Below are 14,551 nucleotides of genomic sequence, written 5' to 3' on the forward strand. Positions count from 1 at the left end.
CGACGGAACGCAAATCACAAACTCATTATATTCCATTTATATCTCTATATAGAAAATAGATCATATATAGGGGTAGCGGAGGAGGGGGGGGGGGGGGGGGGGACATTTAATAGTAGTACAAATAAATGCGGAGCGTCCTCCAGGCGGGGGAGGTGCGGTATACAGTAGTAGCACACAGAATCAGACATGCGCTGATTGATTAGTAGGGTCTGTGGGGGGAGGGGCGTATGTGCGGATCATTACCATGGTGACGGATCGGGGGATGGGCGAGTGAGGTTACATGATTCCTGAGCCACCTTCCCGCCGAGGTCACGTCAGGCGGTTACTGAAGCTAGAAGCGGACGCACACACGACTAAGAAAAAAATACCGCATTGATTATCACTGCACGTGGGGGGAGGGGGGGGGGGGGGCGGGGCGCCGCTCACAGCTCACAGATGGAAGTCTGAGTCACAAAGTTGTTCCCAAAGTGAAGGATGCTGCGACACACCTCAGCCGATCGCTTCTGGAGTCCTGAAAGATGGGGGGAGGGGTTAATAAAGACAAACTCCGCCCAAAACTACAACATACTAAGATGTCAACTCCCCCCACCCCGGAATATGCATCCCCTCCCCCCCTCATGCAATATGCATCCCCCCAGCGCCTAACCCCGGATTATGCATCTCCCCTCCCCCCCTCCTGTAATATGCGTCCTCTCCCCCCGCCCCCCTCCTGTAATATGCGTCCTCTCCCCCCCGCTGTAATATGCGTCCCCTCCCCCCCGCCCCCCTCCTGTAATATGCGTCCCCTCCCCCCCCGCCCCCCTCCTGTAATATGCATCCCCTTCCCCCCTCATGTAATATGCATCCCCTCCCCCCCCCTCATGTAATATGCATCCCCTCCTCCCCCCTCATGCAATATGCATCCCCCCCAGCGCCTAACCCCGGATTATGCATCTCCCCTCCCCCACCCCCCTCCTGTAATATGCATCCTCACCCCCCACCCCCCTCCTGTAATATGCGTCCTCTCCCCCCCGCCCCCCTCCTGTAATATGCGTCCTCTCCCCCCCGCCCCCCTCCTGTAATATGCGTCCTCCCCCCCCCACCCCCCTCCTGTAATATGCGTCCTCTCCCCCCCACACCCCTCCTGTAATATGCGTCCTCCCCCCCCCGCCCCCCTCCTGTAATATGCGTCCTCTCCCCCCCACACCCCTCCTGTAATATGCGTCCTCCCCCCCCCACCCCCCTCCTATAATATGCATCCTCTCCCCTCCCGCCCCCCTCCTGTAATATGCATCCCTTCCCCCCCCCTCCTGTAATAATATGCATCCCCCTCCTATGATGGACTCACCAGTGATCTGGTCCCGACGTTGCAGTCGGTAGGTCTCCCTCCCCACACAGTGCTGATAAATGAAGATCCCGAGATCCGACAAATCATCGATCTTCTCCGTCACCACCAACTCCTCGCTCACCAGGTAGGTCTGGGGGAGGTACGATCCGGACTGGGGGGAGGTGCAGAGAACAGCGTTACATTCTTCCCATCATGCATTGTTCTGAATGATTCACACTTACTAGACAGCCAATCATCTGTCTCCATCCGCCCCCCCTCCCCCATCTGTACACTGGGGGGCCGACCCCCTCTCTTTCATTCCCCCCTCCCCCCTCAGTGCGGGACGTTTATCTGATTTATGATCTCTGATTGTTCCGTTCTCCCCTTCCGGTATAAATCCGAGGATTTCCTGACCAATGAGGAGGAGGAGGAGCGCCGAACCCCGACTGTGGCAACCTCTGATAGATAGAGAGATATATCTCCTTTACATACCCCCTATATACTGTATATACCCCCCTCTATATATACTGTATATACCCCATATATTATACACCCCCCCTCTATATACACCCCACTATATTATACACCGCCCCCTCTATATACACCCCCCCTATATACTGTATATACCCCCCATATTATACACCCCCCTCTATATACTGTATATACCCCATATATTATACACCCCCCCTCTATATACACCCCACTATATTATACACCGCCCCCTCTATATACATCCCCCTATATATACTGTATATACCCCCCTATATTATACACCCCCCTCTATATACACCCCACTATATTATACACCCCCCCTCTATATACACCCCACTATATTATACACCGCCCCCTCTATATACACCCCCCCTATATACTGTATATACCCCCCATATTATACACCCCCCTCTATATACTGTATATACCCCCCATATTATACACCCCCCTCTATATACTGTATATACCCACTATATTATACACCCCCCTCTATATACACCCCACTATATTATACACCGCCCCCTCTATATACACCCCCCCTATATACTGTATATACCCCCCATATTATACACCCCCCTCTATATACTGTATATACCCCCCATATTATACACCCCCCTCTATATACTGTATATACCCCATATATTATACACCCCCCCTCTATATACACCCCACTATATTATACACCCCCCTATATTATACACCCCCCCCTATATACTGTATATACCCCCCTATATTATACACCCCCCTCTATATACTGTATATACCCCCCTATATTATACACCGCCCCCTCTATATTATACACCCCCCCTATATACTGTATATACCCCCCTATATTATACACCCCCCTCTATATACTGTATATACCCCCCATATTATACACCCCCCTCTATATACTGTATATACCCCCCTATATTATACACCCCCCTCTATATACACCCCACTATATTATACACCGCCCCCTCTATATACACCCCCCTATATTATACACCCCCCATATTATACACCCCCCTCTATATACTGTATATACCCCCTATATTATACACCCCCCTCTATATACTGTATATACCCCCTATATTATACACCCCCCTCTATATACTGTATATACACCCCCTATATTATACACCCCCCTATATTATACACCCCCCTCTATATACACCCCACTATATTATACACCCCCCCTCTATATACACCCCTATATTATACACCCCCCTCTATATACTGTATATACACCCCCTATATTATACACCCCCTCTATATACTGTATATACACCCCCTCTATATACTGTATATACCCCCCTATATTATACACCCCCCTCTATATACTGTATATACACACACACATACATGCAATGGAACATTCAATTCCCCCCACCATTCCAGATCAACCCGAAGCACCAATCAGAAAGCACAGATCCTTGTCTCCTCCCCCTTACATACCGCCAGCTTCATGAAGAGGTCCAGCAGGCTCCGCGGGGGAAGGACCACCGATGTGTTCAGATTAATAATGTAACATTTCTGAATCTGCAGATCCAGGTACGCCGTCAGGAGCTGAAAAACAAAGCAGAGATCAGAGGAGCTCCACCCACAACACTCCCCCCGGGGGAAGCTCCACCCACAACACTCCCCCCCGGGGGAAGCTCCACCCACAACACTCCCCCCCGGGGGAAGCTCCACCCACAACACTCCCCCCCCCGGGGGAAGCTCCACCCACAACACTCCCCCCCGGGGGAAGCTCCACCCACAACACTCCCCCCCGGGGGAAGCTCCACCCACAACCCGCACACTGTATAAGAGGGAGGAAGCGGCACTCACTCTGTCGAAGTCGTGGACGATGGCGGCGGAGTCCCCCTCGGAGAAGCTCGGTACGGGGACATTGATGAAGGCGACGTTCTCCTCCTCCCGGATATCGGCTTCCTCCGACACGGGGAGATAATACGGCTCCATCACATCCTTCCTATTCTCCATGTATGAGAGGTGACCCTCCAACACCTTGTGCTGCAAAATAGGGATGTTCACAGTTATTACTGGTGACCCCCCCCCCCAGCTCATTACTGGTGATCCCAGCTCATTACTGGTGATCCCAGCTCACTACTGGTGACCCCCCTCCCCCCAAGGCTCTGGGTCATTACTGGTGACCCCCCCCAGCTCATTACTGGTGACCCCCCCCAGCTCATTACTGGTGACCCCCCCCAGCTCATTACTGGTGACCCCCCCCAGCTCACTACTGGTGACCCCCCTCCCCCCCCCCCCCAAGGCTCTGGGTCATTACTGGTGACCCCCCCCCCCAGCTCATTACTGGTGATCCCAGCTCACTACTGGTGACCCCCCCCAAGGCTCTGGGTCATTACTGGTGACTCCCCCCCCCCCCAAGGCTCTGGGTCATTACTGGTGACCCCCCCCCTCCCAGGGCTCTGGGTCATTACTGGTGACTCCCCCCAATGGGGGGGGGGGGGCTGGGAGTCTTGCATCGCCTCCTGGGACCTGTAGTTCAACCACAGCTGAAGGGCGGGGTTATAAATCAATGAGGAGGATGTTGAGGGGGGGGGGGGGGGGGTCACCTAAAGAATGAGGACCTGGAATCCCTCCATAATACAGCTCCGCCCTGTACACACATAGTTCCACCCCCTCCATCTTTCTGGGCTCCTCCCCACAATTATCTCTCATTTACAGACGCACAGATGGGAGGTGTGGGGGCGTTACCTTACCCGTGGCATGAAGAACTTGTAGATGCAGGCTCCGCCCACAATCAGCCCGGCAAGGATGAAGGCCAATCCCAGGAGCATAAGCAGACATTGCCCGCTGGAACGCCGTTCTGCGACATGAGCGGCGACTTCCGGGTCCTGCAAGACAAGATGGTGTGTTATTACCTCCCAATATACTGAGGCCAGCCCCTCCCCCAATACACAACCAGCCCCTCCCCCAGGAGGAAGCACCCAATACACAACCAGCCCCTCCCCCAATACACAACCAGCCCCTCCCCCAATACACAACCAGCCCCTCCCCCCCAGGAGGAAGCCCCCAATACACAACCAGCCCCTCCCCCAATACACAACCAGCCCCTCCCCCAATACACAACCAGCCCCTCCCCCCCAGGAGGAAGCCCCCAATACACAACCAGCCCCTCCCCCCAGGAGGAAGCCCCCAATACACAACCAGCCCCTCCCCCCCAGGAGGAAGCCCCCAATACACAACCAGCCCCTCCCCCCAGGAGGAAGCCCCCAATACACAACCAGCCCCTCCCCCCCAGGAGGAAGCCCCCAATACACAACCAGCCCCTCCCCCCCAGGAGGAAGCCCCCAATACACAACCAGCCCCTCCCCCCAGGGGGAAGCCCCCAATACACAATCCTATACTCGCTGTTGATCCAGAGGAAGGTGAAAATAAACCCCAGCAAAGCCATGATCCAATTTACTACAGCAGAGGAAAAATTCCTTCCTGATCCCCCGAGAGGAAATCAGATATTCCCTGGATCAACTTTACCTATAAATGTTAGTAGCCATTTATAATATATTATGTACACCTAGGAAAGAATCCAGGACTTTCTTATAGCAATCTACTGAGATGACCAGAACCTCCTCTGGAGGGAGTCTATTCCACATTCCACAGCTCTTACTGTGAAGAAACCTTTCTGTATTTGGAGACAAAATCTCTTTTCCTCCAGACGTAAAGAGCGCCCCCTTGTCCTCTGTGATGATCTTAAAGCTCACTATATGGACCCCTTATGTATTTAAACATGGAGATCATATCCCCCCCTTTATGTATTTATACATGGAGATCATATCCCCCCTTATGTATTTATACATGGAGATCATATCCCCTCCTTATGTATTTATACATGGAGATCATATCCCCCCTTATGTATTTATACATGGGGATCATACCCCCCCCCTTATGTATTTATACATGGAGATCATATCCCCCCTTATGTATTTATACATGGAGATCATATCCCCCCCTTATGTATTTATACATGGTGATCATATCCCCCCTTATGTATTTATACATGGAGATCATATCCCCCCCTTATGTATTTATACATGGAGATCATATCCCCCCTTATGTATTTATACATGGTGATCATATCCCCCCTTATGTATTTATACATGGTGATCATATCCCCCCTTATGTATTTATACATGGAGATCATATCCCCCCTTATGTATTTATACATGGAGATCATATCCCCCCTTATGTATTTATACATGGTGATCATATCCCCCCTTATGTATTTATACATGGTGATCATATCCCCCCTTATGTATTTATACATGGAGATCATATCCCCCCCCCCCTTATGTATTTATACATGGAGATCATATCCCCCCCCCTTATGTATTTATACATGGAGATCATATCCCCCCCTTATGTATTTATACATGGAGATCATATCCCCCCCTTATGTATTTATACATGGTGATCATATCCCCCCTTATGTATTTATACATGGTGATCATATCCCCCCTTATGTATTTATACATGGAGATCATATCCCCCCTTATGTATTTATACATGGAGATCATATCCCCCCTTATGTATTTATACATGGAGATCATATCCCCCCTTAATCTCCTCTTCTCAGGAGAGAATACATTCAGTTCCTCTAATCTTTCCTCATAGCTGAGCTCCTCCATGCCTCTTATCAGTTTGGTTGCCCTTCTCTGCACTTTCTCCAGTTCCCTGATATCCTTTCTGAGAATTGGAGCCCAAAACTGAACTGCATATTCCAGATGAGGTCTTACTAATGATTTGTACAGAGGGGGGGGGGGGGGATATCTCTCTGTGTGGAGTCCATGCCTCTATTATACAAGAAAGAAACAGCAGCTTGGCATTGCATGATATTATTAAGCTTAGGATCTACCAGAACCCCCAGATCCTTCTCCGCTATGGATTCCCCCAGATCCTTCTCCGCTATGGATTCCCTTAGATCCTTCTCCGCTATGGATCCCCCAGATCCTTCTCCGCTATGGATTCCCCCAGATCCTTCTCCACTATGGATTCCCCCAGATCCTTCTCCACTATGGATTCTCCCAGATCCTTCTCCGCTATGGATTCCCCCAGATCCTTCTCCACTATGGATTCCCCCAGATCCTTCTCCACTATGGATTCTCCCAGATCCTTCTCCGCTATGGATTCCCCCAGATCCTTCTCCACTATGGATTCCCCCAGATCCTTCTCCACTATGGATTCTCCCAGATCCTTCTCCGCTATGGATTCCCCCAGATCCTTCTCCGCTATGGATTCCCCCAGATCCTTCTCCGCTATGGATTCCCCCAGATCCTTCTCCGCTATGGATTCCCTTAGATCCTTCTCCGCTATGGATCCCCCAGATCCTTCTCCACTATGGATTCCCCCAGATCCTTCTCCACTATGGATTCCCCCAGATCCTTCTCCACTATGGATTCCCCCAGATCCTTCTTCACTATGGATTCCCCCAGATCCTTCTCCACTATGGATTCTCCCAGATCCTTCTCCGCTATGGATTCCCCCAGATCCTTCTCCGCTATGGATTCCCCCAGATCCTTCTCCGCTATGGATTCCCCCAGATCCTTCTCCGCTATGGATTCCCCCAGATCCTTCTCCGCTATGGATTCCCCCAGATCCTTCTCCGCTATGGATTCCCCCAGATCCTTCTCCGCTATGGACTCCCCCAGATCCTTCTCCGCTATGGACTCCCCCAGATCCTTCTCCGCTATGGACTCCCCCAGATCCTTCTCCGCTATGGACTCCCCCAGATCCTTCTCCGCTATGGACTCCCCCAGATCCTTCTCCGCTATGGACTCCCCCCAGATCCTTCTCCACTATGGATTCTCCCAGATCCTTCTCCGCTATGAACTCCCCCCGATCCTTCTCCACTATGGATTCCCCCAGATCCTTCTCCGCTATGGATTCCCCCAGATCCTTCTCCGCTATGGATTCCCCCAGATCCTTCTCCGCTATGGATTCCCCCAGATCCTTCTCCGCTATGGATTCCCCCAGATCCTTCTCCACTATGGATTCTCCCAGATCCTTCTCCGCTATGGACTCCCCCAGATCCTTCTCCGCTATGGACTCCCCCAGATCCTTCTCCGCTATGGACTCCCCCCAGATCCTTCTCCACTATGGATTCTCCCAGATCCTTCTCCGCTATGAACTCCCCCCGATCCTTCTCCACTATGGATTCCCCCAGATCCTTCTCCGCTATGGATTCCCCCAGATCCTTCTCCGCTATGGATTCCCCCAGATCCTTCTCCGCTATGGATTCCCCCAGATCCTTCTCCACTATGGATTCTCCCAGATCCTTCTCCGCTATGAACTCCCCCCGATCCTTCTCCACTATGGATTCCCCCAGATCCTTCTCCGCTATGGATTCCCCCAGATCCTTCTCCGCTATGGATTCCCCCAGATCCTTCTCCGCTATGGATTCCCCCAGATCCTTCTCCGCTATGGATTCCCCCAGATCCTTCTCCGCTATGGATTCCCCCAGATCCTTCTCCGCTATGGATTCCCCCAGATCCTTCTCCGCTATGGATTCCCCCAGATCCTTCTCCGCTATGGGTTCCCCCAGATCCTTCTCCGCTATGGATTCCCCCATATCCTTCTCCACTATGGATTCCCCCAGATCCTTCTCCACTATGGATTCCCCCAGATCCTTCTCCGCTATGGATTCCCCCAGATCCTTCTCCGCTATGGATTCCCCCAGATCCTTCTCCGCTATGGATTCCCCCAGATCCTTCTCCGCTATGGACTCCCCCAGATCCTTCTCCGCTATGGATTCCCCCAGATCCTTCTCCACTATGGATTCTCCCAGATCCTTCTCCGCTATGAACTCCCCCCGATCCTTCTCCACTATGGATTCCCCCCGATCCTTCTCCGCTATGGATTCCCCCCGATCCTTCTCCGCTATGGATTCCCCCAGATCCTTCTCTGCTATGGACTCCCCCAGATCCTTCTCCGCTATGGATTACCCCAGATCCTTCTCCGCTATGAACTCCCCCCGATCCTTCTCCGCTATGGATTCCCCCAGATCCTTCTCCGCTATGAACTCCCCCCGATCCTTCTCCGCTATGGATTCCCCAAGATCCTTCTCCGCTATGGATTCCCCCAGATCCTTCTCCGCTATGGATTCCCCCAGATCCTTCTCCGCTATGGATTCCCCAAGATCCTTCTCCGCTATGGATTCCCCCAGATCCTTCTCCGCTATGGATTCTCCCAGATCCTTCTCCGCTATGGATTCCCCAAGATCCTTCTCCGCTATGGATTCCCCCAGATCCTTCTCCGCTATGGATTCCCCCAGATCCTTCTCCGCTATGGATTCCCCCAGATCCTTCTCCGCTATGGATTCCCCCAGATCCTTCTCCGCTATGGATTCCCCCAGATCCTTCTCCGCTATGGACTCCCCCAGATCCTTCTCCGCTATGGATTCCCCCAGATCCTTCTCCGCTATGGATTCCCCCAGATCCTTCTCCACTATGGATTCTCCCAGATCCTTCTCCGCTATGAACTCCCCCCGATCCTTCTCCACTATGAATTCCCCCAGATCCTTCTCCGCTATGGATTCCCCCAGATCCTTCTCCGCTATGGATTCCCCCAGATCCTTCTCCGCTATGAACTCCCCCCGATCCTTCTTCACTATGGATTCCCCCAGATCCTTCTCCGCTATGGATTCCCCCAGATCCTTCTCCGCTATGGACTCCCCCAGATCCTTCTCCGCTATGGATTCCCCCAGATCCTTCTCCGCTATGGATTCTCCCAGATCCTTCTCCGATATGGACTCCCCCAGATCCTTCTCCGCTATGGATTCCCCCAGATCCTTCTCCGCTATGGATTCCCCCAGATCCTTCTCCGCTATGGATTCCCCCAGATCCTTCTCCGCTATGGACTCCCCCAGATCCTTCTCCGCTATGGATTCCCCCAGATCCTTCTCCGCTATGGATTCCCCCAGATCCTTCTCCACTATGGATTCTCCCAGATCCTTCTCCGCTATGGATTCCCCCAGATCCTTCTCCGCTATGAACTCCCCCCGATCCTTCTCCACTATGGATTCCCCCAGATCCTTCTCCGCTATGGATTCCCCCAGATCCTTCTCCGCTATGGATTCCCCCAGATCCTTCTCCGCTATGAACTCCCCCCGATCCTTCTTCACTATGGATTCCCCCAGATCCTTCTCCGCTATGGATTCCCCCAGATCCTTCTCCGCTATGGACTCCCCCAGATCCTTCTCCGCTATGGATTCCCCCAGATCCTTCTCCGCTATGGATTCTCCCAGATCCTTCTCCGATATGGACTCCCCCAGATCCTTCTCCGCTATGGATTCCCCCAGATCCTTCTCCACTATGGATTCCCCCAGATCCTTCTCCACTATGGATTCTCCCAGATCCTTCTCCGCTATGGATTCCCCCAGATCCTTCTCCGCTATGGATTCCCCCAGATCCTTCTCCGCTATGGATTCCCCCAGATCCTTCTCCGCTATGGATTCTCCCAGATCCTTCTCCGCTATGGATTCCCCCAGATCCTTCTCCGCTATGGATTCTCCCAGATCCTTCTCCGCTATGGATTCCGCCAGATCCATCTCCGGTATGGATTCTCCCAGATCCTTCTCCGCTATGGATTCCCCCAGATCCTTCTTCACTATGGATTCCCCCAGATCCTTCTCCACTATGGATTCCCCCAGATCCTTCTCCACTATGGATTCCCCCAGATCCTTCTCCGCTATGGATTCCCCCAGATCCTTCTCCGCTATGGATTCCCCCAGGTCCTTCTCCGCTATGGATTCCCCCAGATCCTTCTCCGCTATGGATTCCCCCAGATCCTTCTCCACTATGGATTCTCCCAGATCCTTCTCCGCTATGAACTCCCCCCGATCCTTCTCCACTATGGATTCCCCCAGATCCTTCTCCGCTATGGATTCCCCCAGATCCTTCTCCGCTATGGATTCCCCCAGATCCTTCTCCGCTATGGATTCCCCCAGATCCTTCTCCGCTATGGATTCCCCCAGATCCTTCTCCGCTATGGATTCCCCCAGATCCTTCTCCGCTATGGATTCCCCCAGATCCTTCTCCACTATGGATTCCCCCAGATCCTTCTCCACTATGGATTCTCCCAGATCCTTCTCCGCTATGGATTCCCCCAGATCCTTCTCCACTATGGATTCCCCCAGATCCTTCTCCACTATGGATTCTCCCAGATCCTTCTCCGCTATGGATTCCCCCAGATCCTTCTCCACTATGGATTCCCCCAGATCCTTCTCCACTATGGATTCTCCCAGATCCTTCTCCGCTATGGATTCCCCCAGATCCTTCTCCGCTATGGATTCCCCCAGATCCTTCTCCGCTATGGATTCCCCCAGATCCTTCTCCGCTATGGATTCCCTTAGATCCTTCTCCGCTATGGATCCCCCAGATCCTTCTCCACTATGGATTCCCCCAGATCCTTCTCCACTATGGATTCCCCCAGATCCTTCTCCACTATGGATTCCCCCAGATCCTTCTCCACTATGGATTCCCCCAGATCCTTCTCCACTATGGATTCTCCCAGATCCTTCTCCGCTATGGATTCCCCCAGATCCTTCTCCGCTATGGATTCCCCCAGATCCTTCTCCGCTATGGATTCCCCCAGATCCTTCTCCGCTATGGATTCCCCCAGATCCTTCTCCGCTATGGATTCCCCCAGATCCTTCTCCGCTATGGACTCCCCCAGATCCTTCTCCGCTATGGACTCCCCCAGATCCTTCTCCGCTATGGACTCCCCCAGATCCTTCTCCGCTATGGACTCCCCCAGATCCTTCTCCGCTATGGACTCCCCCAGATCCTTCTCCGCTATGGACTCCCCCCAGATCCTTCTCCACTATGGATTCTCCCAGATCCTTCTCCGCTATGAACTCCCCCCGATCCTTCTCCACTATGGATTCCCCCAGATCCTTCTCCGCTATGGATTCCCCCAGATCCTTCTCCGCTATGGATTCCCCCAGATCCTTCTCCGCTATGGATTCCCCCAGATCCTTCTCCACTATGGATTCTCCCAGATCCTTCTCCGCTATGAACTCCCCCCGATCCTTCTCCACTATGGATTCCCCCAGATCCTTCTCCGCTATGGATTCCCCCAGATCCTTCTCCGCTATGGATTCCCCCAGATCCTTCTCCGCTATGGATTCCCCCAGATCCTTCTCCGCTATGGATTCCCCCAGATCCTTCTCCGCTATGGATTCCCCCAGATCCTTCTCCACTATGGATTCCCCCAGATCCTTCTCCACTATGGATTCTCCCAGATCCTTCTCCGCTATGGATTCCCCCAGATCCTTCTCCACTATGGATTCCCCCAGATCCTTCTCCACTATGGATTCTCCCAGATCCTTCTCCGCTATGGATTCCCCCAGATCCTTCTCCACTATGGATTCCCCCAGATCCTTCTCCACTATGGATTCTCCCAGATCCTTCTCCGCTATGGATTCCCCCAGATCCTTCTCCGCTATGGATTCCCCCAGATCCTTCTCCGCTATGGATTCCCCCAGATCCTTCTCCGCTATGGATTCCCTTAGATCCTTCTCCGCTATGGATCCCCCAGATCCTTCTCCACTATGGATTCCCCCAGATCCTTCTCCACTATGGATTCCCCCAGATCCTTCTCCACTATGGATTCCCCCAGATCCTTCTCCACTATGGATTCCCCCAGATCCTTCTCCACTATGGATTCTCCCAGATCCTTCTCCGCTATGGATTCCCCCTGATCCTTCTCCGCTATGGATTCCCCCAGATCCTTCTCCGCTATGGATTCCCCCAGATCCTTCTCCGCTATGGATTCCCCCAGATCCTTCTCCGCTATGGATTCCCCCAGATCCTTCTCCGCTATGGACTCCCCCAGATCCTTCTCCGCTATGGACTCCCCCAGATCCTTCTCCGCTATGGACTCCCCCAGATCCTTCTCCGCTATGGACTCCCCCAGATCCTTCTCCGCTATGGACTCCCCCAGATCCTTCTCCGCTATGGACTCCCCCCAGATCCTTCTCCACTATGGATTCTCCCAGATCCTTCTCCGCTATGAACTCCCCCCGATCCTTCTCCACTATGGATTCCCCCAGATCCTTCTCCGCTATGGATTCCCCCAGATCCTTCTCCGCTATGGATTCCCCCAGATCCTTCTCCGCTATGGATTCCCCCAGATCCTTCTCCACTATGGATTCTCCCAGATCCTTCTCCGCTATGAACTCCCCCCGATCCTTCTCCACTATGGATTCCCCCAGATCCTTCTCCGCTATGGATTCCCCCAGATCCTTCTCCGCTATGGATTCCCCCAGATCCTTCTCCGCTATGGATTCCCCCAGATCCTTCTCCGCTATGGATTCCCCCAGATCCTTCTCCGCTATGGATTCCCCCAGATCCTTCTCCGCTATGGATTCCCCCAGATCCTTCTCCGCTATGGATTCCCCCAGATCCTTCTCCGCTATGGGTTCCCCCAGATCCTTCTCCGCTATGGATTCCCCCATATCCTTCTCCGCTATGGATTCCCCCAGATCCTTCTCCACTATGGATTCCCCCAGATCCTTCTCCGCTATGGATTCCCCCAGATCCTTCTCCGCTATGGATTCCCCCAGATCCTTCTCCGCTATGGATTCCCCCAGATCCTTCTCCGCTATGGACTCCCCCAGATCCTTCTCCGCTATGGATTCCCCCAGATCCTTCTCCACTATGGATTCTCCCAGATCCTTCTCCGCTATGAACTCCCCCCGATCCTTCTCCACTATGGATTCCCCCCGATCCTTCTCCGCTATGGATTCCCCCCGATCCTTCTCCGCTATGGATTCCCCCAGATCCTTCTCTGCTATGGACTCCCCCAGATCCTTCTCCGCTATGGATTACCCCAGATCCTTCTCCGCTATGAACTCCCCCCGATCCTTCTCCGCTATGGATTCCCCCAGATCCTTCTCCGCTATGAACTCCCCCAGATCCTTCTCCGCTATGGATTCCCCAAGATCCTTCTCCGCTATGGATTCCCCCAGATCCTTCTCCGCTATGGATTCCCCCAGATCCTTCTCCGCTATGGATTCCCCAAGATCCTTCTCCGCTATGGATTCCCCCAGATCCTTCTCCGCTATGGATTCTCCCAGATCCTTCTCCGCTATGGATTCCCCAAGATCCTTCTCCGCTATGGATTCCCCCAGATCCTTCTCCGCTATGGATTCCCCCAGATCCTTCTCCGCTATGGATTCCCCCAGATCCTTCTCCGCTATGGATTCCCCCAGATCCTTCTCCGCTATGGACTCCCCCAGATCCTTCTCCGCTATGGATTCCCCCAGATCCTTCTCCGCTATGGATTCCCCCAGATCCTTCTCCACTATGGATTCTCCCCAGATCCTTCTCCGCTATGGACTCCCCCAGATCCTTCTCCACTATGGATTCCCCCAGATCCTTCTCCGCTATGGATTCCCCCAGATCCTTCTCCGCTATGGATTCCCCCAGATCCTTCTCCGCTATGGATTCCCCCAGATCCTTCTCCGCTATGGATTCCCCCAGATCCTTCTCCGCTATGGATTCCCCCAGATCCTTCTCCGCTATGGATTCCCCCAGATCCTTCTCCGCTATGGATTCCCCCAGATCCTTCTCCGCTATGGATTCTCCCCAGATCCTTCTCCGCTATGGATTCCCCCAGATCCTTCTCCGCTATGGATTCCCCCAGATCCTTCTCCGCTATGGATTCCCCCAGATCCTTCTCCGCTATGGATTCCCCCAGATCCTTCTCCGCTATGGACTTCCCCCAGATCCTTCTCCGCTATGGATTCCC

The 14,551-nt window shown here is 53.0% G+C and overlaps 1 protein-coding gene across 1 annotated transcript; it reads right to left on the reverse strand.

Moving 5' to 3' along the window:
• Positions 1 to 77: 77 nt before the first annotated feature.
• On the reverse strand, positions 78 to 4,669 carry LOC309544102 (integral membrane protein 2A-like). Its single transcript, XM_082276482.1, has 5 exons — positions 4,504 to 4,669; positions 3,611 to 3,793; positions 3,236 to 3,346; positions 1,328 to 1,478; positions 78 to 511 (listed from the first exon to the last, which is right to left on the reverse strand). The coding sequence occupies exons 1-5, from the start codon at positions 4,579 to 4,581 to the stop codon at positions 423 to 425; spliced, it is 612 nt and encodes a 203-aa protein (XP_082132608.1). The 5' UTR covers positions 4,582 to 4,669; the 3' UTR covers positions 78 to 422.
• Between the last annotated feature and the right edge of the window lie 9,882 nt (positions 4,670 to 14,551).

This window comes from Pelophylax lessonae (assembly GCF_965119305.1).
Source record: "Pelophylax lessonae genome assembly, contig: HAP1_SCAFFOLD_949, whole genome shotgun sequence".
NCBI lineage: Eukaryota > Metazoa > Chordata > Amphibia > Anura > Ranidae > Pelophylax > Pelophylax lessonae.